This window comes from Scyliorhinus canicula, chromosome 1, assembly GCF_902713615.1.
Source record: "Scyliorhinus canicula chromosome 1, sScyCan1.1, whole genome shotgun sequence".
In the NCBI taxonomy this organism is placed as follows: Eukaryota; Metazoa; Chordata; class Chondrichthyes; order Carcharhiniformes; family Scyliorhinidae; genus Scyliorhinus; species Scyliorhinus canicula.
Window position 1 is genome coordinate 103,281,338 of NC_052146.1, and position 23,073 is coordinate 103,304,410.

The following is a 23,073-nucleotide window of genomic DNA, read 5'->3' on the forward strand; positions in this document are numbered from 1 at the left end:
ATCAGCCCCACATCTAACCTCTACTGCGACTGTTGGGCCTCCCCCCACTGAACCATCCGCAAATCCACCCAATGTGGCGCGTGGTCGAAAATCACAATTGCCAAGTACTCCGAGTCCCCCCCCTCCCCCCCGATCCATCACAAAGAAATCAATCCAGAAGTACACCCGGAGCACCTGTGAGAAATACGAGAACTCCTTTGCCCTCGGCCTCTCAAAACCCCACAGGTCTGTCCCTCTCCCCATGCGATCCATGAACCCCCTGAACTCCATAGCCACTGCCGACACCATCGATGACTTAGGACATGACCAGTCCAACCTTGGACCTAAGACCGTATTGAACTTGCCCCCCCATATCTAGCCTATGTGTTTCCAAGTCCAGGTTCCTCCCTAACACCTGCCTCATAAAATCCACCTCATCCAAATTCGGACATAAACATTCATCAGGAGCATTACAGCAAATATCAACACTACGGACAAAAATCTATAATTTTATGGAAACTTAAAGATGGGAGGTGAGGCAGATGGATTGAGAGTATCCAGAATGTGGAGCAAGAGATGACCTATGGGGTCTCCAACAATGTAAAAGGAAGTGGTAATGCACAGTCACCCAAAAATGAAAAAGTGAAGCATGTCAGCAGAGGTTTGGGCGGCATGTGGTGCAGTGGTTAGCACTGGGACTGCGGTGCTGAGGACCCGGGATCGAATCCCGGCCCTGGGTCACTATCTGTGTGGAGTTTGCACATTCTCCCCATGTCTGCGTGGGCTTTTCCCCTACAACCCAAAGATGTGCAGCGTAGGTGGATTGGCCACGCTAAACTGCCCCTAAAAGATTGGACAAAAAATAATTGGGTTTTCTAAATTTATGAAAAAAATCACAACAAAAAATGCAAAAGTCTGGAGAAAGTTGCAAATCTCTCCATAGCCTTAACACCCCCAGCTCAGTTATTTCCCCCAAAACATGTTGCTACGTAAACTCACTGTTCCTCTAACACCAGTTTATATGATGCTCCTTGCTCCATCACTGATAACCACTCCTTCAGCCATTACCCTATAAAGTGCACCAATAGCTTTAGCAATGATTCCAATAGCTAATATAGCTTCATTCTCATGGCTTAACATAGAGTTGATTGCTTCAACTTTCCTCTGAAAGCTCATATAGATCGCAATGGTAAGTCTCTGGCCAAGGAGGTAGAATCCGTTTTCTTTTGATGCGTCTGTTTCCTGGATGGAACTACCTTACAAGTCATGAGCTATTTTTGGACTAGGACTAATTAACTATCACTCTTGTTATTCTGGGAAAACTCATTCTTTCAAGTGTCACACTCTGAAATATGCATGCATATAGATTGTATAGAACATTGACCTTTGATTATCTCTGACTCTTTCATCCCCCTTGAGCTGCTAAACTTTCACCTTATGTTGTCACTCAAACCAAGGCCCCACTTTCCTATCCAGTTAGCTCTGGAGAGCTATTCTTCCTCATCTCCAAATGTTTTGGTGACTACATATCAAGCTGTCTGTGTAGTGCAGTCCAAGGGACAATATGTCAGTACTGTTCCAGCGAGATCAGTCAGTACAACACAGTTTGGAACGTTTTTATACATTATTTCTTGGAATGAAAGATATTGGAGAAGCTCATTCCCAACCAATGGAACAATGATGGTCATGTGATGTGGTATGAAAATAACCCCAACCTGATATTAAAGGCATAAAAATAATAATTTCCACTTGGGGAAGGACTTGCATTGCTTTAAGAAGCATTCTACAAGAACTGCAACTGCATTTGCAAGGGCATAGATGTACAATGTTCAGGCAAGCTTTATAATGTCAGATGATACAAAATAACAAAAATATTAATCAACAGTGAGAAACCGATAGATAAGGGGATTTGATTCTGGCTTCAGGTGCCTGTGTGGAATTTGTATCTTGTCCCAGTGTCTGCGTGGGTTTCCTTCAGGTGCTCCCGTTTCCTCCCATAGTCCAAAGATAAGTGGATTGGCCATGGTAAAATTGTTCCTTTGTGCTGAAAGGTTAGGTGGGGTTACGGGTTTACGGGGGAGTGAGCCTAGGTAGGATGCTCTTTCAGAGGGTCGGTGCAGACTCCTGCACTATCGGGATTCTATGATTCTGAATATGTGCTCGATTTCACTTAGTTTAGACTGCGTTTCTTCATGTAAGCAGTAAAAATATTTTCAGTTTATGAATTCATTTCAATGGGTTGGAGAAAGATCTTTAATATTAGTAAAATAATGCACCATAAATTATTAAAATTGCAGATTTTTTCTTTTTTTAAATTATTTTTATTAAGGCATTTATAAATGAACATTAAACAGGGCAGCATGGTAGCGCAGTGGGTTAGCACTGTGGCCTCACGGCGCTGAGGTTCCAGGTTCGATCCTGGCTCTGGGTCACTGTCCGTGTGCAGTTTGCACATTCTCCCTGTGTTTGCGTGGGTTTTGCCCCCTCCCCCCCCCCCCCCCCCCCCCCCATAATCAAAAATGTGCAAGCTAGGTGGATTGGCCACGCAAAATTGCCCGTTAATTGGAAAAAATGAATTGGGTTCTCTAAATTTAAATAAATAAATACCAAACACAACCACAATCAAGAACAAAAAGATAACCAAAAGGTAACAAACGGGAGGTCACATCGTAACTCAATGAGTAATCAACAACCGCTGCCCACCCTTCCTACCATACCCCCCACGCCTCCCACCCTCTCTGCCTCCACTTTTGTTTTTTTTAAATAAATTTGGAGTACCCAATTCATTTTTTCCAATTAAGGGGCAATTTAACGTGGCGAATCCACCTAACCTTGCACATCTTCCGGTTGTGGGGGCGAAACCCACGCAATCACAGGGAGAATGTGCAAACCCCACACGGACAGTGATCCAGAGCCGGGATCAAACCTGGGACCACGGCGCCATGAGGTACCAGTGCTAACCACAGTGCCACCGTGCTGCCACCACTTTTTCTTGGTAACCCTAACACCCCTCACCAATTCATTTTTTTTTTCCAATTAAGGGGCAATTTAGCGTGGCCAATCCACCTAGCTTGCACATTTTTGGTTATGGGGGCGAAACCCACGCAAACATGGGGAGAATGTGAAAACTCCACACGGACAGTGACCCAGAGCCGGGATCAAACCCGAGTCCTCGGCACCGTGCTGCCCTTTTATCCCTGCTGACTTAACTGTCCTTGAAAAAGTCAATGAACGGTTCCCATCTCCGGGCGAATACTTCCATCGACCATCTTACAACAAATTAAATTTTATCCAACCTGTTTTTTTAATAAATTTAGATTACCCAATTATTTTTTCCAATTAATGGGCAATTTAGCATGGCCAAACTACCGACCCTGCACATTTTTGGGTTGTGGGGGTGAAACCCACGCAGACACGGGGAGAATGTGCAAACTCCACACGGTCAGTGACCCAGAGCCGGGATCGAACCTCGGACCTCAGAGCCGTGAAGCAGCTATGCCAACCACTAGGCCACCGTGCTGCCCTAAATTTTATCCAACCTGAGGAAATCCATGATGTCACTCACTGAAACCCCCGGTTTCCAAGGCTCCGAGTCCTTCTACTCCAACAGGACCTGTCTCTGGGCTACCAGGGAGGCAAAGGCCTCTCTCACCCCCTGGACCCCCAGGCCTTCCGACACTCCAAACACTGCCAATTCTGACATCACGTCAGTGAACCCCTGCCAAAATCCCTTCCAACTTCGGGCAGGCCCAAAACTTATGAACATGATTTGCGGGGCCCCCTCCCGCACAACACCCACACTTATCCTCCACCCCCTTAAAGAACCTACTCATTCTAGCCAACGTCATATGCGCCCTATGGACTACCTTAAATTGAATGAGACTCAGCCTGGCACACGAAGAGGACTCATTCACCCTCCTCAAAGCTTCCTCCCATAACCCAGCCTCCAGCTCGCCCTCCAGCTCCTATTCCCATTTTCGCTTAACTACTCCTATTGGGGCGCCCTCCCAGTGCATCAATTCCTTATAAACCTCTGATACCCTGTCCTCTCCAACCTCTGTTCTCAACAGCACCTTGCGCTACAACCGGGGGGGGGCAGCAGATCAGGAAAGGACGGCAACTGTTTTCTCACATAGTTCCGCATCTGTAAGTATCGGAACCCGTTTCCACTGGGCAACTCATACTCGCCCATCAGTCCTTCCAAGTTCAGGACGCTGCCCCCCACAAATAAATCCCCAAACCGTTAGATCCCTCCTCCCACCGCCAACCCAGAAACCCACCCCGTCCAGTCCCCCCAGAGAAAACCTATGATTTCTGCAAATCGGAGACCAAAGTGAGGCCCCTTTGAGCCTCAAGCGCTGTCACCATACCCTCGGGGCTGCCACTGCTACCGGACTTGTGGAGTATCTGGCCGGCGAGAACAGTAGAGGCGCCATCGACAGTGCTCCCAAACTAGAACCCATACACGAGGCAGACTCCAACTGCTCCCTAACCAACCCCTCCCCCACCTACCCACTTCCTTTCCATGGCTATATTCGCCGCCCAATAATAATTCATTAAATTTGGAAAGGCCAAAACTCCCCCCCCACCCTCGCCCCTGCTCCAGCAGCATCTTCTTTAATCGAGGGTCCTTCCCCACCCATACGAATCCTGGTATCAACGAGTTCTAGAATACAAATAGAAACCTCTGGAGCACAGTCATCTTTATGAACTGCACCCGCACCGCCAATGACAATGGAAGCACATCCCACCTTTTAAATTCGCCCTTCATTTGCTCCACCAACCGAGCTAAATTCAACTTGTGCTATTACTCCCACCCCTGCGCCAGCTAGCCCAGCAACCCCCCCCCCCCCCCCCTCACCCCCACCCCCCAAGCAATCCCTTTCCAACCCCTAGGCGCTCTTAAGCGCCATTGCCAGTGGCTCTATCGTGAAGATGAAAAGCAATAGGGAGAGTGGGCATCCCTGCCTCATCCCCCAGGACAATCTAAAGTACCTCAAGCTCACCCGATTTTGCAGATTCTTTCTTAACAATCCCTGTTAACCTTAAATCTCGAAATAATGTATTATTTAGAGTAATGCACGTAACATTTGAACTGACCTTTGAGAATGGTGCTGCAGCAGCTCAGTCAGAATGTGTGTCTCTTGGTGTGCCACAGGGCCACTAGATACGAATGGGAAGGCCCATGATCAGCACCACCCCACCACCATCAATGAAGGACCTTAAGTGGCCAATTAATGGCAACTTATGGACCTTATTTGGCCGACACTGGTGTTAACCCAGCTGCAGGCGGACCTGGGGTACTCTGCAATCTTGGTACATGTCCTTCCACCAGCAGCCATGGCTTTCCCAATGGTACTGCTGAGCACAAGAGATGCTGGCCTCTGATTAGCCGGCAGGTCTTGGCAGGCAGGCTTTCTGTCTTTGGGGTCTTGATTTCGGGGGAACGCCGGCTGCTGATCTCACCACTTCCTGATTGGTGATGTGGACATCACTGGCAGGGTCAGCATTTATTGTACAACCCTCATTGCCCTTGGGCTCAATTTGACAAAATAGTATGGAAATATTGACCAAATGACTTGTTAACGTCACTCCACATATTTGGAAATTCGACTGCAATTAATTTTCAATTATTATCAGAATAATAGACATAACAGGCCCAGTTTTTGCTAACTCAAAACCAAATTCACTTTTATGGTGTTAGAATTGGTCAAAATGTTCTTTTTGGACAGTCAACGGTTATTTTTTAATTAATATCTTTTTGTTTTCCTGTATGACATAGTTCGCCTTTCAGTTATGCAGAGCTTAGTACAGTCACATGGCTATCAGGAAGTGTTCTACTAAAGACAGAAGTGAAACATTCTAATGTCTGAAATAAACAAACTTTGTGGCTCTGTAGTATCAACATAACCATGGATCTCAATGAGCAGAGGAAGGAGAAACGGCAAGATTATTTTTCTGATGTGAAGACAAGGTAGGTAGTAAACTTTATCAAAGTAAGACATTAGAACTCTGATAAATTGTCAATGGAATGGCAAGAAAGTCCATTTGACTTGCTGCAACATCTCAAGGATGCAGGCTAACAATTTTAGCATCAAATTCAGTTTCTGTAGGTACTCAGCTGAAAAAGAATTGGTAACTCTGCCATTTAAATGTTTCAGTAGAGTTGATGTTCACTGGACTAAGCATTTGTTAATTCCATAAGTAACGATTCTAAATGAAAAGAAAATACATGTTATGAAATGAATAGAGTCTTGCATTCATGTAGCACACTATATCATAGTTCTTAGAAGCATCCCAAAGTACTTACTGTGAATTATTTTGAACTGTAACGTTGTCAAAGATGGCAACTATTCTCACACAACAGTATCTCACAAAGACTTGCTCTACTTCAAATTTGTTTTTATTTGTGGAAATGCTGACAAGGCAGTATTCATTGTCCATCCCTGATTGCCCTGTGAGCCACCCATATAATTTGAGAGTAAAATCACATGTAGGTCAGACCAGGCAGGGCTGGTAGGCTCCATTCCCTGAAGGACATTAGTGAATCAGTTGGATTTTTACAATAATCCAGCAGCTTTCCTGGTCAGTTTCTGGTCCCTGCCCATTAATTATTAGATTTATTGAAATTATTTTCCTCATTTACTCTCTCTCTCTGTGAGTCCAGTACCATCATGACTGTGCCACACAATCTTTTATATGCTTTAAGACAGGCAGATATCATCACCGTTTAATAACTCTTCTGAAGGAGGGATTCTCTAGCAATACAAAGGACTAGACAGGAAGGTACAGCAAGGAACACAATCGTCCAAAAGATTGTGAAATTTGAAGATCTATTTGTGTTCAGCAGAACTTGAGTTTCTGCAATCTTTTGTGGTAGTTTAAAAAATATTGGCGACATATTGAACTTGTTTGCAGGCCTTTGAGGAGACTCTCCAAAATTAAACTGTATCTCTTGGATGGAAGGACTGTAATAGGTATGTTTTGAAAGATTTTGAATGTCTTTTTTTATTTACTGAGGAACTCACTAGTTACTAGAAAACGTTAGATATATTTTAAACATTATCATCAACAATCTTAAATCGAGTTAGTAGATTGACACTGTGTTTTAAACTGCTTACCTTTTTTTAGATTAACCCATTTTTGGCCGCACTAATCAAACTGTACTGATTTAGTACTCTTCTGAATATCAAGGAAAATACTTCAAAGTTAGATGTTTTAAAAATAAATCATGTTTCAAAATGCTCACAGTTGCGCAGATTTTGTGTTCGACAACACATAAATGTATTTGAGCAGAATACTGAATAAAGAAATATGTTTCTGAAAATGTGTGCTATTTTGTGCAGAATTGCACCAGAATCACTGAATTGTGCCCAAAGCGGAAACTCTACCTCAACTTATTCAAGGGCACCACGGTGGCGCAGTAATTAGCACTGCTGCCTCACGAATCCGAGGTCCCAGGTTCGATCCTGGCTCTGAGTCACTGTCTGTGTGGAGTTTGCACATTCTTCCCGTGTTTGCTTGGGTTACACCCCCACAACCCAAAAATGTGCAGGGTAGGTGGATTGGCCACACTAAATTGCCCCTTAATTGGAAAGAAAAATTAATTGGTCACTAAATCTATTTATTTTTTTAATTTAAAAAAAACTTATTCAAAAATTTATCTTGGAGCACTTATATGACTGTCATTTCTATTTCAGTTTACCTGTTTAACATTATCAAGGATAAGATACCACTATAATTGTAAAGAAAGCAGACAGTTATTACATTCTTTTTCTTCTTTGGCGATTACTCGCTAATGAGTATGATTGTCCACCTAAAAAACTCGGTGTTTCTGGTCATGGGTTCTGTGGGTTCTTGCATGGCTGATGAGCCCGATCTTAGAATTGCATCTTCGACCGCACACTTGGCAGGGGTTTCCAGGAGGTGGGATGGGTCCTTGGACTATAGATCACTGGTATTCCTTTCTCAGACTGTTTTTCTGGGCCTACTCTTGCTGTAGAGTGTCATTGAAGAATTGTGTCCCTTCAATCAATAGGTTCCTCTAATTAGGTCTCTTCTGAGCAAGGGTCTCCCAGGCGTTGACTTCTGTGTTGCATTTTATGAGGTAAGTCTTCAGGCTGTTTTTAAAGAGCTTCCTTTGTCGAACTCTTGTTTGGGAGCCTTCCTTGAGCTGGGTGAAGAAGATTTGCTTTGGCAGTCAGGACTCTGACATCGTAAGCACATGGCCGGCCCATGACCCCTTCAAAGACCCTGATGTTAGTAAGCCTTTTCTCCCAGCTGATGCCATTATTAAGCCGTACAGCAGAATTGGGAGGATGACTGCCTTGTACACGAGGGTACTGGTGTTAGCACGGATGTTGCAGTTGTCAAAGACTCGTCCTTAGGTGTCAGAAGGAGACAATTGTGGATTGATAGGATTCTGGATCTCTGCATTGATATCAGCCTCAGATGAAGGTGGCTCCCCAGTTAGAGGAACTGTTCCACGTTTGATGGGGCTTCTCCGTTGATCTTGAGAGAGGGAGAGACTGGATCTTGCCCTGGGGCAGGTTAGTAAAGTATTTGTGTCTTGTTGAGGCTGAGACTGATTCTTCGGTAAGCTTCCGCTAAGGTGTCAAACATGGCTTGAAGATTCTCTTCTGAGAGAGTGGAGATGGTAATGCCAACCGCATACTAACATTCCACAAGCGATGTCAGTGTCACTTGCTTCTTGGATATGTCCACTCATTTGGAAAGCTTGTTCTTGTCAAGGGGAAAGATGGTAGTAGTGCGATCCTGGACTGGACCCCAACAGTTGCTAGGAGGCTGGACTGAAATCCCAATATTTTATTTTATTTGTAAGGAAAGGATGCTTCACTTCAGGAGTGATTCCACACACAAATAGGAATATGGGGTGGGATTCTCCGATCCCCCGCTGGGTCGGAGAATCGCCGGGGGACAGTGGGAATCCCGCCCCCCCCATCGGCTGCCGAATTCTCCGGCGCCGGAGATTTGGCGGGGGCAGGAATTTGGCAGCGGCCCCCCAGCGATTCTCCGACCCGCAATGTGCCGAGTGGCCGCCCGTTTTTTTTGTCGGTCCCGCAGCACGCTGGGGGATTCTCTTCCGCCTCCGCCATGGTGGAGGCCGTGGCGGCGGTGGAAGAAAAAGAGGCTCCTCCCATTAACTATATAATCTTATGGGGCAGCACGGTGGTGCAGTGGTTAGCACTGCTGTCTCACGGCGCCGAGAACCCAGCTCTGGGTCACTGTGTCGAGTTTGCATATTCTACCTGTGTCTGCGTGGGTCTCACCCTCACAACCCAAGAAGATTTGTAGGGTATGTGAATTGGCCACACTAAATTGCCCCTTAATTGGAAAAAAAATAATTGGGTACTCTAAATTTACAAAACAAAAAAAACCTGTATCACCTTACTGAAACCAAATACAATGGGTGTATTTAGCTAGGTGTTTCTCGGCGCCTACAGTACCGAGAATGAACCCACTATCAAACGGAACTCTTCTCTTGTTTTGACCTCAGCAACGCCCCAACAATGCTGCACTTACCTTCATTTGACCTCGTCAGTGCAAGAAAATAATCAGGGAGCCATTTTTAAATGCCGCCCCGATCTCCCGACCCTCCAAAACCCCCTCAACACACCAACTTACTTATTAGGGGCTCCTCAAGCCCCCATTTCACTCCACCTCATTAGGGCAGGGCATCCCCGATGCCTAGCAATGCCATCCTGGCACGTGGGCACCTAGGCACTGCCAGCTTGGCACCCCTCCCAGTGCCATTCCTAGTTTTTCCTAGTGCTAGGGCAGCACTGCCAGGGTGTCCAGGTGGCAGTGGGAGTGCCAGAGTACCACCCTGCCCAGAGCCCAACCACCCAGGATCTCCGATGTCCTTAGAGGACCGCCCCCCCCCCTCCCCCACATGCAGTTACGCCTGGTCCACGTTTGTGCAGACCAGTGCTAAACAGCACTACGGCGAAGTCTCCCAGGCGCGGGCATTCGATCCCGGGCCTTGGGAGACTCCGAACCAGACATATTTAACTGAACATAACTGCTCATTTAAATATGCAAATCTTGATCTCGCCCAGGTCGCAAAATCTCATTAGCTCTCACATGGAGTCCAAATGTCTCAAATCCTGCGAGAAGCCGCTCGCAGGATTTAACAGCTTCGTCGCGTCCAGATATATTTAGCCCAATGTCACTAAATATCTACTCTGAACAGAGCCTTCTTTGTCTGAACGCAGTTCCATTTGCCCTACTTTATATAAACAATATGCATGGTTGAAATGAATGATGATTGCAATTTTACAATGCTTTAATTGCACCTCTGTAGCCAAAGTGTTTGCTGGTCTTGTGAACCAGGATTTTATTAAAAGATCACTGCAGGAGTCACGCACACGCTAACCCAGGCTTTTAACCTGTACAAACATACAACATAATGTGGACGATTCTCCGAGCCCCGCGCTGGGCCGGAGAATCGCCGCAACCGCGTCACGACGCCCCGACATCAGCGTGCGATTCTCCAAGGCGTGGAGAATCGGCGCCATTTACGCCAGCGGTTTGGCACGGCGCCGACCACAGGCCGCTGGAATTGGCGGGGCCACAGATTCTCCGGCCCGGATGGGCCGAGCAGCCGCTCAGATACGACAGAGTCCCGCTGGCGCCGTTCACCCCTGGTCGCTGCCGGCGGGAACTCTGCGGGAACGGTCGGGGGGGCGGCCTGTGGAGGGGAAGGGGGGCTCCGATGGGGTCTGGCCTATGATCGGGGCCCACCAATCGGCGGGCCAGCCTCTTTCCCCTCTCCCCCCGGGCCTACTTCCCTGCATGGCCGGCCCCTGAACACCAACGCCATGTTGAGTCGAGGCCGGCGCGCTAAAGAAGTCCCCCGCGCATGCGCAGGTTGGCGCGGCGAGAAAGAGGCTGGAGCGGCGTGAACTGCTTTTGTTTTTCCTGTAATGAGGACGTCGTCCAGATAAATGCCGACTTGTGGTAGCCCTTGCAATATATTCTCCATTGTCCTCTGGAATATTGTACAAGCTGACGATACCCTGAAGGGTAATCTTGTGTACTGAAAAAGGCCCTTCAGGGTGGTTATCGTTGAGAATTTCTGGGACTCTTCGTCCAGCTTCAGCTGTAGATATGCGTGGCTCGTATCCAGCTTTGAGAATAACAGTCTTCTAGCCAGCTTTGCATACAAATCCTCAATCTGTGGGATTGGGTATTTGTTCAATTGTGAGTCGCGATTAATCGTTTGTTAAAATCTCCACAAAGGCAGACCGAGCCATCCGGCTTAAGGATAGGCACCGCGGGTGCCACCCACTCTACAAACTGGACCGGTTTTATTATTCCCACATGCTCCAATTGTTTAGCACACTGGGCTAAATCGCTGGCTTTGAAAGCAGACCAAGCAGGCCAGCAGCACGGTTCGATTCCCGTAACAGCCTCCCCGAACAGGCGCTGGAATGTGGCGACTAGGGGCTTTTCACAGTAACTTCATTGAAGTCTACTCGTGACAATAAGCGATTTCATTTCATTTTTCATTTCCGTATTGACTTTTTGCCTTAACGCGAAGGGTACTGGTCAGGCCTTGTAGAATTTTGGGACTGCCTCTGGATCTGTATAATTTCACCTTTGCTCCCTTTATTGTTCTGAGCCCTTCTCAGAAAACCTCTGGGTATCTGCACAGGAGTTCGCTCAGGCAACCATTTTCCAGCTGGAAAATGTTTACCTAATCCAGCTGGATCTCTTTTAGCCAGTTTTGTCCCAATAAGCTTGGCCTCACACCTTTCACTATCATTAAAGGCAGCCTAACCAGTTGCTCTCCATAAGCCACAGTTGCATTCATTGTGCCCAACGCTCTCAGTGGTTCCCCTGTGTACGGCGTGTACGGCCTCAGTTTTGCCCATGTCCTGGTTAGGGATAAGGGTTGGAGTCCAGTATGAATTTTATTAAATACTGTTTCCCCTATCACTGATATGGCTGCTCCAGTATCAACTTCCATCAGTGTGGGACATCCATTAAACCTTATGGATAATTTAATGGGTTTTGGTTTCACCATTGTTACACAATTTAGTTGTTCCTCGTCGGAGGTAGGAGCGGCTTCTAGGGTGTGCATTTTCCTGTACCCTGGCCTCCATGACCTTCTCCACGATGATGGTTTTGGGTTTCTATTTCTCCTTTCTGGCTCCGATCTCTGGCAACAACTACAATATTTTGCCGGGCTGCAGGGGCTGCCGTCTGTCTGGACCTAATTTCCCTTGCTTGGGAGGGCTTCTGCCTGGTTAACTTAGTATCTGAGTCATTCCTGAGGGTGGCTATGCAGTTGCCTATCCCCAGCAGTAGTCCCTTAACTCAGTTTCACTGGTGTGGGCGTCTACCTCCATCAGAGTACCCTATAACTCATGCGCTCCGCTTGCTGCTTTTTCTCAGAACAAAGCCAGCTTCAATGTTTGTTTGCATTCCAGCTCGGCTCTGCTAACAGAAGTTTCTGTATTGCTAAATTATTTATTCCACATACAAATGGTCTCGGAGCATCTCATTTAGCGTCGGGCCAAATTCGCAAGCCTCTGCTAATCGCCTTAATCTTGTTAAAAATTTTGCAACTGACTCCCCAGTGACTCGGAATGCTGAGTAAAACCTTCACAGGATTAGAGGTGGCTGAGGGTCATAGTACTCTTTTACTAAGTCCGTCAATTCCTGGAAAGTTTTCGTGAGACTGCGCATAATGGCAAAGACTGCTGGCCCACATGCAGTCAGCAAAATGACCCGTTGCTTTTCATCCGGAATTATATTGTTTGCTCTAAAGAAGTACTTCATCCGATCTACATATTGGGCCCAGTCTTCCACTGCAAGGTCAAAAGAGTTCAACTTTCCGAATAAAAGGATTTTGCCTGTCAGTGGCTTACCCTCAATATGCAGCAGCTGCTGACGAACAGGTTTCTTTGGGTTGTTCCGTTTTCCTCATCACCACTGTAATAAGTCCACAGAGGCAGAAGTCCCGACACCAGAATTACTTTTATTTACAAACCCAGCAGCTGAACAACCATGCCCATTCAGTCTGCTGTCTATACCAGGAGTGCAGAGGATCTGATACTCCCTTTATATACACATAAAAGAGTTCCCCGATTGGGCCACTAATCAGGGAACTCGTATTCTAATTGGCCAATCTCAAAGGCCTGGCCTAAGCCATTACACCTCCATATTTTTAGGGTGGGCATCATCACTGGATTCGTTGTGTACTTTGCCAGTGCCAATGGAGGTGGCTCTGTTCCAATGCCCCCAAACCTGCCTTTCTGCATGACCCCGACTCCGTTGAAACCCAGAGAGCTCCTGGTCCCCGCACCACGCCAACACCGTCTCCACATTGGCCGTCCAATAATAATCCAGCAAATTTGGAAATGCTTGATCCCCCTGCTTGTCACTTCCTCTGAAGCACCACCCTCCGAATCCTCAGGGCCTTACCTGCCCAAGTAAAATAGGAAATAAACCGCCCGATCCTTCGGACAAACAACTTGGGCAGAAACACCAGTAGACACTGAATTAGAAATAAAAATCCCAGCAAGATGTTCATCTTAACCGATTGGACCCATCCCGCCAATGATAACGGGTGAACATCCCACCTCTACAAGTCCGCCTTAACTCTACTCACCAGATTGTATAATTCAACCTCCAAAGCCACTCCCAATCCCCGGCCATCTGGACCCCTAGGTACTGAAAGCTAGTCTCCGCCAACCGAAATGGCAACCCCCGCAATTCGACTCCTTTCCCTGGTGCACCAACCATAAAATATTCACCCTTCAAAGGGTGGCACAGTGGTTATCACTGCTGCCTCATGTCGCAGAGGACTAGGGTTCGATCCTGGCCCTGGGTCACTGTCTGTGTGGAGTTTGCACATTCTCCGCGTGTCTGTGTGGGTCTCACCCCCACAACCCAAAAGATGTGCAGGGTAGGTGGATTGGTCATGCTAAATTGCCGCTTAATTGGAAATGTTTTTCAAAAACAATATATTCACTCTTCCCCATGTTCAACCTATAACCGGAGAAGGCACTGAAGTGCAGCCAAACACCCTATGGCGACCCCAGGTCCCTGATGTACAGCAGCAAATCGTCAGCGTACAACAACATCCTATGTTTGACCCCCCTCTAATGATCCCATTCCATGCACTTGAGGCCCTCAAAGCAATGGCCAATGGCTCAATTGCCAATGCAAACAACAAGGGAAACACAGACACTCCTGCCTTGTACCCCATTGCGACCCAAATGATCTGGAGCTCATGGTTTTAGTGCAAACACTAGCAAACAGGGCCGCATGCAGCAACCGTACCCACAACACAAACGCAGGACCAAACCCAAATTTCTCCAACACCACAGTGGGCTAAACAGCTGGCTTGTAATGCAGAACCATGCCAGCAGCGCGGGTTCAATTCCCGTACCAGCCTCCCCGAACAGGCGCCGGAATGTGGTGACTAGGGGCTTTTCACAGTAATTTCATTTGAAGCCTACTTGTGACAGTAAGCGATTATTATTATTAAAAAGGTACCCCACTCCACCGGTCAAACTCCTTCTCCGCAACCAATGATACAATTATATCTGGTACTGGCCCGGCCGCAGGGGTGAACACCATATTTAGCAACCAACACACGTTCGACCACAACTTCTGCCCCTTCACAAAACCATCGGATCTTCCCCTGCTACCTCTGAAGGCAAGGCTTCAACCTTAATGCCAATACCTTGACCTGTAACTTGGCATCTACATTTAACAGGGAGCTTGGATGATAAGACCCACACTCTGCAGGGTCCTGACCCTTCTTCAGGAGCAGCGAGGCGGATGCCTGCCCCAGTGTCTCTGGGAGGACGCCCCGTGTCAACGAGTCCCTAAACATGCCCAGGATCAACCGACCCAACCAATCCGAAAACCTCATGGAAAATTTCACTGGATCCTAAGACCCAGCTGGGTCCCAGCCTGATACTGAGCCTCTGGAACTGGATTACCCGGAGCTGATGGAGACGATAGGGAGTGACCGGGACATTCAGAGGGAGATGTCAGCGCTACTACCGCAGATCCATAGCAGCTTGGAGGAGTTCCAAAGGCTACGGCCTCAGGACATGTCCTCATGGGCATGGCCGAGGCGCTGCGGAGCTTGTCCCAGTTGCAGTATGAGGAGAAGGATGACGTTGACGAAGCGCTGAAGAGTGTGTCCCAAACACTGAAGAGCATTGCCAAGGGCATCGACACCCTGGTGCAGACATTCGGGAACCATCAGGGCTGGCAGAGCCAGATGATGCAGGGGCAGCCAGGGCTTGAAGCAGCTGCACGGCTGAACATGTGCCATTGATAGGTGAGCTGGGGCCTCTGGCCCCAGTGCCCCCAGAGGATGCTGGCCAGTGGCTTCGAAGACCTAGGGACGAGGTAAGCAGCTGGCTGCATCCACCTCTGGTGTGCATCCTGGGCAGACACCTAGACGTAGTGGTAGAGCTAGGAGGTTCAAGCACATCGAGGTACACTGAGGGCACCGCCGGAGGGGGGGACGGGGTAGTTGCAGGGTGAGGGGGGGTGTGGAGGATGGGAATTGGGGGGTTGGGAGAGTTGGGACCTGTATTGAACAAAAACACCCTTGTGCACAGCCAGTAGGAAGCCTCTGTCACTTTCTTCCGCAATACAGTGCCGCGTGCAGTTGATTAGTGTGAGCGAGCACTCAGCAGACAAGCAGGGGTCAGACTATGGCATAGATTGAGGAACATCACGCTCAGCTCTCTGCGGGTTATCACCATCCCCCTGCCCTCGACAGTGACCCACTGACAGTGCTGATACAGTCCCTGCACCCTGGAGTATGTGACACATACCCTGGGAGGGTGGGAAATGGGAGTGGTGGGTGGGTAAGAATGCGATGATGGACCAGGCCATGTCCCCAGTGAAGCGGGCCAGTGTGGGGGCTTCCCTGGCCCTCCAGGATTGCCAGACCCTCACCGCTGCCACCTATCCTGCAGCTTTCGGCTGGGCCTCAGGTTCCTCCTCGGCTACGTCCTCCAGCGCCTGCTGGTCCAACACCTCATCAAACATTACACATGCATACCGTTCTATCGCCCGCCCACGCTTCGGCAAATCTGACCACAAGGCTGTGCTCCAGCTCCCGGTTTATAAGCAAAAACTGAAGCGGGAGAATCCGTCAAAGAAAGTCGTGCAATGTTGGTCTGAGGAATCGGATGATCGCCTATGGGACTGCTCAGAGTCAGTGGACTGGTCAATATTTTAAAACTTTGCGACCAGTCGGAATGAGTATGCCACTACAGTAACTGACTTCATTAGTAAGTGTGTAGAAGACTGTGTGCCAAAGAAGCAAATCCGCGTGTTTCCCAAACGGAAACCGTGGATGAACAGGAATATCCACTGCTTGCTGAAGTCTAGGTCTGAGGCGTTTAAGTCAGGCGACCCTGACCTCTACAAGAAAGCCAGATATGATCTAAGGAAATCCATCAAAGATGCCAGTCCCGGACCAAGCTCGAGTCCCAGGCTAGCCACACGGACCCCCGCCAACTATGGCAAGGTCTGCAAGACATAACGGGCTACAAGATGAAGGCATGTAAAATCGCCGGCTCCACGCACCCCTCCCTGTTGAACTCAACACATTCTATGCCCGCTTTGAGCAAGAGATCAGCGAGACCATGCCCTCCACCCTGGAAGCCTCGGATGAACTTGAATCTGAGGTCACCATTGCAGATGTCAGAGCAGCCTTCTAGAAGGTCAACCCACGGAAAGCCACTGGCCCGGATGGGGTACCCGGATGAGCACTCAGACCTTGCGGAATCAGCTGGCGGGGGTATTCGCAGACATCTTCAACCTCTCTTTACAACAATCTGAGGTCCCTATCTGCTTCAAGAAGACAACCATCAGCCCTATATCAAAGAAAAGCCAAGCAGCTTAATGACTATCGTTCAGTGGCTCTGACATCCATCATTATGAAGTGCTTCGAAAGGTTAGTCATGGCACAAATCAACTCCAGTCTCCCAGATTGCCTTGATCCACTACAGTTTGCCTACCACTGCAAAGGTCCACAGCAGACGCCATCTCCCTGGCCTTGCACTCAACACTGGAACACCAAGATAACAAAGACACCTATGTCAGGCTCCTATTTATTGACTACAGCTCAGCCTTCAACACTATTCTCCCTATAAAACTCATCTCCAAACTCCGTGACCTGGGCCTCGGCTGCTCTCTCTGTGACTGAATCCTGAACTTCCTAACCCACAGACCACAATCAGTAAAGATAGGCAACAACACCTCCTCCATCATCATCCTCAACAATGGTGCCCCACAAGGCTGTGTCCTCAGCTCCCTTCTATATTCCTTGTACACTGCAAAAGGTTGTGAATGTAGCCCAGTCCATCACGCATCACGCAAACCAGTCTCCCATCCATTGGCTTTGTTTATAATTCCTGCTGCCTCGGAAAGGCAACCAGCATAATGAAGGACCCCACGCACCCCGGACATACTCTCTTCCACCTTCTTCCGTCAGGAAAAAGATACCAAAGTTTGAAGTCACATACCAACCGGCTCAAGAACAGCTTCTTCCCTACTGCCATCAGACTTTTAAATGGACCTACCTCGTACTAAGTTGATCCTTTCTCTACATCCTAGTTATGACTGTAACATTACATTCTGTAGTATCTCCTTCCTTCCCTATGTACGGTATGCGTTGTCTGTTTAGCATGCAAGAAACAATACTTTTCACTGGATGCTAATATATGTGACAATAATAAATCAAATCAAATCATCATCATTCTTGTCCTCCTCATCCTCGTACCCTCCACTGAGGTGGCCACATGTTCCATGTCACCAGCCTCCAGCTCGTCGACCCGCTGCTGTGACAGGTTGTGGAGGACACAGCAGACCACAACAAAGCGGCCGACCCTCCAGGAGGTATACTGGAGGGCACCACTGGAGCGGTTGAGGCATCGGAACCGCATCGTGAGGAGTCCGATGTACCACACAATCACAGCCCGGGTGGCCGCATGGCCCTCGTACTGGATCTCCGTTTCAGTCTCCGGCCTCTGGACTGGCATCTTTAGCCAGGTCCTCAGCGGATATCCCTTATCCCCAAAAGCCAGCCGCCCATCCTGGGGTGCTCCTCGAAGAGGGCAGGGATGTCCGACTGCCCCAGGATGTAGCTGTGGTGCACACACCCCGGGAAGCGGGCACACACGAGCATTATCTTCATCTGGTGGTCGCACACTAGTTGTATGTTCAGGAAAGGAAACACCTTTTGATTGATATAGGGCACCCCCAGATGGCCCACTGAGGGCAGGGCAACATGCGTGACATCTATGACCCCCTGGACCTGGGGCATCCCAGCGATGCCAGAGAAACCTGCTGCCCGGGCATCTTGCTGGGTAGTCTTCCGCCCGGGCATACAGGGCATTCATGACCTGGCGGATGTACCTATGGGCTGTGGCCTTTGAGATGCCACACAGGTCCCCGCTCAAGCCCTGGAATGATCACATGGCTTAAAAATTCAGGGCTGCAGTGACCTTGACGGCCACCGGGAACGGGTGTCCTCCTCCTGCACGTGATGCCAAGTCCATGATGACATGGCACAGGTGTCGCGCCATCTCCTTGCTGAGGTGGAGCCTCCTGTGGCAAACGCTGTCCTTCATTTATTCGAATAGCAAACGGCACCTGTACACCCTGGGCCATTGTGGGACTCCCCCTCTGGGTCCCTCCCTGGCCTGATGGGCGGCCGATCCTCACGGTGTGGGGTGGGTCCGGCACATGGGCCACTGCCTCGAGCATCTGCAGAAGCTGCTGCGGCGGCCTTCTCCAGCGTCTGGCCGCATCGCATAGCACCAGCACCACGAGGGCACCCTCTGCATCCACCATCCCTGCCATAGCATTCAATATCTGTAAGGCATTGGGAGAGGATGTTAGACTGACAAACAGCGGTGGCACCCACGCCACTTATTCGCCATAAAATTGGAACAATGATTGAATGTCCTGCGGACACATAGGTTGGCACGTGACCAATGACACCTTTACTGAGGCTCGTAAGGACCTCTGGCTGCGTAGAGTGACATCTCAGCATGAGTCACCATGTAAATTAATTGTGCTCAGGGTAAAGAAAGAAAACACATAAAAAGTATAGTTGAGCCCAGAGAAGCAATTTCAATAGTGTAATCTAATCTCATAATTCAAATTACACATATAAACTACTTCATTTATATCAATTCAAACTTCTTGATTAGATTACTGCCTTATAAGTACTCCCTACTGTTTACATTTTATTATTTAGTTTGTGATTTAATACTCAAAGGTTAGATGTGAATACTAAGCAGGAACCTGCATCTTACCTGCATTTATTGTTTGTTTTGGCCAAATGAGTGCACAGAGAAGCATACAGCCCATATCAATGTAACCAAGTGAATAAAAGAGTCTGCGTTGCACAAACAAGCGCTTTGTGCTGTATTTACAAACGACTCATTATATTGGCAAGGCTAAGTGAGGAGAGTTGAAAATGCGTTTTCAGAACTGTCTCTTCAGAATTTGAGTAAACAAATCTTTACCAGCTAACCTTCAGCAATGCTTGACATTCGCAAAATCAGCAACACAGCAGTGTGTGCTTCCTGATCACAATCGCTTGAGGATTACAAAGGAATTTCACAGACTGTAAAGGAATGTTCAAGTAATACCCTTTTTCCTAAACGTAATACAAGACAATTCAATGACTTATATCATCTGGATTGGTTTATGAATGTGGTTCAATGCAGCGGTGGGGTAGTGAGTTCAGGTATCTGCAGGTTCGGGACTTTGCACAAAAGGTCTAGAGGGGGTTCCCTAGGTTGCCGGGATACACCCGGCTGGAGTGACTGCTGCTCCCGGATGTGGAAGGGAAGAATTGGGGATCTGTACAAGTGGCTGGAGGAGCAGGGAGGCGAGCGGGTGGTGAAGATCAAGGATAAATAGGAAGCAGAGTTGGGAGGGGAGATCAATTGGGGAGTATGGAATGTGGCACTGCGTAGGGTAAACGGGACCTCCTCTTGTGCAAGGTTGAGCCTGATACAGTTTAAGGTGGTGCACAGGGTGCATATATATGACTCGGGTGAGAATGAGTAGGTTCTTTCAGGGAGTAACAAATGAGTGTGAGAGGTGTGGACAGGTGCCAGCGAATCACGTGCACATATTTTGGGGTTGCAAAAATTGGGAAGATTCTGTGCGGGAGTGTTTGCAGTCTTAGCCAGGATAGCGGAGGGGGAGGTGACGATATTTGGAGTTTCAAAGAAGTTGGAGCTCATGGAGAGGAGGAAGGCCAATGGCGTGGCCTTTGCTCTCTGATTTCATGGCGCCGAATTTCGCTGGAGTGGCGGCCGGCATCGCCAGCGGGGGTAGCGGCTTAGTTGGGTGACCTGTATTACTTCCTGTGGTTACAGAAGATAAAGTATGAGTTAAGAGCTCTGCAGGGGTTTTGGGCAAAGGTGGGGGATGTTTGTGACCGTGTTTGAGGGGCTGTCCATCGGGGCGGGGGGTGGTGGTGAAAAAGGGGCAAAATCTGTACAGACTGTATAGTTGATGCTGGGAAGTATGTTTCCCGGGGTGTTTATTTGCTGTAACCTGTTTGATATATGTTTGTAATAAAATACATTTTTTTTTTAATGAATAGGTTCAACCATTTCCCAAAAATCAAAATACATTTTTTTAAATTGAGCTTTGTGAAACTATTTTCCAGTGTTTCATTTCTTGAATTTACTGTCCTTGAGATCATTTTGTGGTCAGTACACTGATCAAAAATAGTACCTGTCTATTTTCTTCTGCGATAGAATTTACAGTGCAGAAGGTGGCGATTCGGCCCATCGAGTCTTTACTGGCCCTTGGAAAGAGCACCCCACTTAAGCCTACACTTCCAACCTATCCCCGTAACCCAGTAACCCCACCTAACCTTTATTTTTTGGACACTAAGGGCAATTTAGCATGGCCAATCCACCTAACCTGCACATCTTTGGACTGTGGAAGGAAACCGGAGCACCCGGAGGAAACCCACACACACAAGGGGAGAATGCGCAGACTCTGCACAGACAGTGACCCAATCCGGGAATCGAACCTGGGACCCTGGAGCTGTCTCGCTCTAATATGCAAATTTGCCAAAAAGTGATCCTGCCCACAATGGCCGGGCTTCACATCGCGACGTCTCGCGAGATCGCGTAAGATTCCAGGAGTGGGGTCTCCGATCATTTACTGGCCACGTTCTGCCGTGGTGCACTATTTATCAGGGGCAGTGTGGCCGGTAGATCGCGCCCATTCTGCTCTTCGTCAAAAGGTGCCATAGGATCCTTTATCCCATAAAGCAGATAGCGTCTTATTTTAGCATCCGGTCTGAAAGATGACACCTCTGAGAATGCAGTACTTCCTTGGTACTGCACTAAAGAGTCAGTCTACATTTTATACATTCAAGTGCTGACATGAAGTGCGAATGCACAATTCATGTGACCACTTGTGGTTCTCTCTTGGTGAATTCTTAATTTCAGTCAGACCCAGGCTGAGTTGGAGATGGGGCGGGGCATACCGAGGAATTCAGTATGTCCCTGAAAGAAAACATCACCAGGCCAAGCAGCGAAATCAGGTGTAGTGATAATGTCACTGGACTAGTAATCAAGAAGCCCAGGCTAATGCCAGGAAACTAATTTCAAAAATGGTGATCATGAAATGGCCAGGAAGGAGCTGGAGGATGCAGGGGGGGCAGGGGTGGGGGTTTGCCGCTGTGGGGAACGGGTCGAGCGGGGGGTGCTGGCCTGGGGCGGGCAGGGGATGGGTTATGGCTAGTCGGCAGGGGAGGGGGGGCAGGGAGTCCTCTGATCCGGCTGATAACTTGGAATGTGAGGGGGCTGAATGGGCCGGTCAAACGGGCCCGGGTGTTTATGCACCTGAAGGGGCTGAAGGCGGACGTGGCTATGCTCCAGGAGATGCACCTGTAGGTGGCGGACCAGGTTCGGCTGAGGAAGGGATGGGTGGGCCAAATGTTTCATTCAGGGCTGGATGCAAAGAACCGGGGGGTGGCAATCCTGGTGGGAAAAAGGGTGTCGTTTGAGACGTCAAAGGTGGTGGCTGATAGTGGCGGGAGGTATGTGATGGTGAGCGGCAAGCTGCAGGTGGTGCTGGTGAATGTCTATTAACCCGAACTGGGATGATGCGGGTTTTATGCGGCGCATGTTGGGCCGCATTCCGGATCTGGAGACGGGGGGGCCTGATATTGGGGGTGGACTTTAATACAGTGCTGGATCCCCCATTGGATCGATCCATGTCCAGGACGGGCAGGAGGCCCCGCGGCAGCTAAGGTATTGAGGGGGTTTATGGACCAGATGGGAGGGGTGGATCCTTGGAAGTTCGCAAGGCCGAGGGCCAGGGAGTATTCATTTTTCTCCCACATGCATAAGGCCTATTCCCGGATCGATTTTTTTGTTCTGAGCAGGGGGCTGATTTCGAGGGTGGAGGATGCCAAGTATTCGGCCATAGTTATTTCGGATCATGCCCTGCACTGGGTGGACCTTGAGCTGGGGGAGGAGAGGGACCAGCGCCCGCTCTGGCGCCTGGAGGTGGGGCTGCTGGCGGATGAGGAGGTGGGCGGGTGGGTTCGGGGGTGTATCAAGAGGTACTTAGAGACTAATGATAATGGGGAGGTCCGAGTGGGGATGGTTTGGGAGGCATTGAAGGCGGTGATTAGAGAGGAGTTGATTTCCATCCGAGCCCATAGGGAGAGGGGAGAGCAAAGAGGGAGGGAGAGGTTGGTGGGGGAGATGGTGAGGGTGGACAGGAGATACGTGGAGGCTCCGGAGGAGGGATTGCTGGGGGAGCGGCGTAATCTTCAGGCCAGGTTCGACTTACTGACCACCAGAAAGGCGGAATCTCAGTGGAGGACGGCACAGGGAGCGGTGCATGAATATGGGGAGAAGGCGAGCAGGATGCTGGCGCATCAGCTCCGTAAGCGGGACGCGGCCAGGGAGATTGGTGGAGTGAAGGATAGGGGAGGAAATGTGGTGTGAAGTGGGGTAGACATTAACGGGGTCTTCAGGGACTTTTATGGGGAGGGGGGGGGGGGGGGGGGGGGGGGGGCTTTTGGACAAG

At 48.9% G+C, this 23,073-nt stretch overlaps 1 protein-coding gene across 8 annotated transcripts in view; it reads left to right on the top strand.

Annotated features, from left to right (window-relative positions):
- The window catches only part of si:ch211-15d5.11 (nuclear receptor coactivator 7), a 211,452-nt gene that overhangs the window by 14,828 nt on the left and 173,551 nt on the right, over positions 1 to 23,073 (top strand). The window contains exons 2-3 of one of the 8 annotated variants that reach the window (XM_038796508.1): positions 5,879 to 5,953; positions 6,898 to 6,956. The exons of 1 other annotated variant lie outside the window; for it this stretch is intronic. In XM_038796508.1, the coding sequence (XP_038652436.1) occupies positions 5,879 to 5,953; positions 6,898 to 6,956 (134 nt within the window). Of the gene's footprint in view, positions 1 to 5,761; positions 5,954 to 6,897; positions 6,957 to 23,073 lie in introns of those variants that run through there. 6 more of the 8 variants (XM_038796519.1, XM_038796544.1, XM_038796562.1 and 3 more) reach the window with 6 other exon arrangements.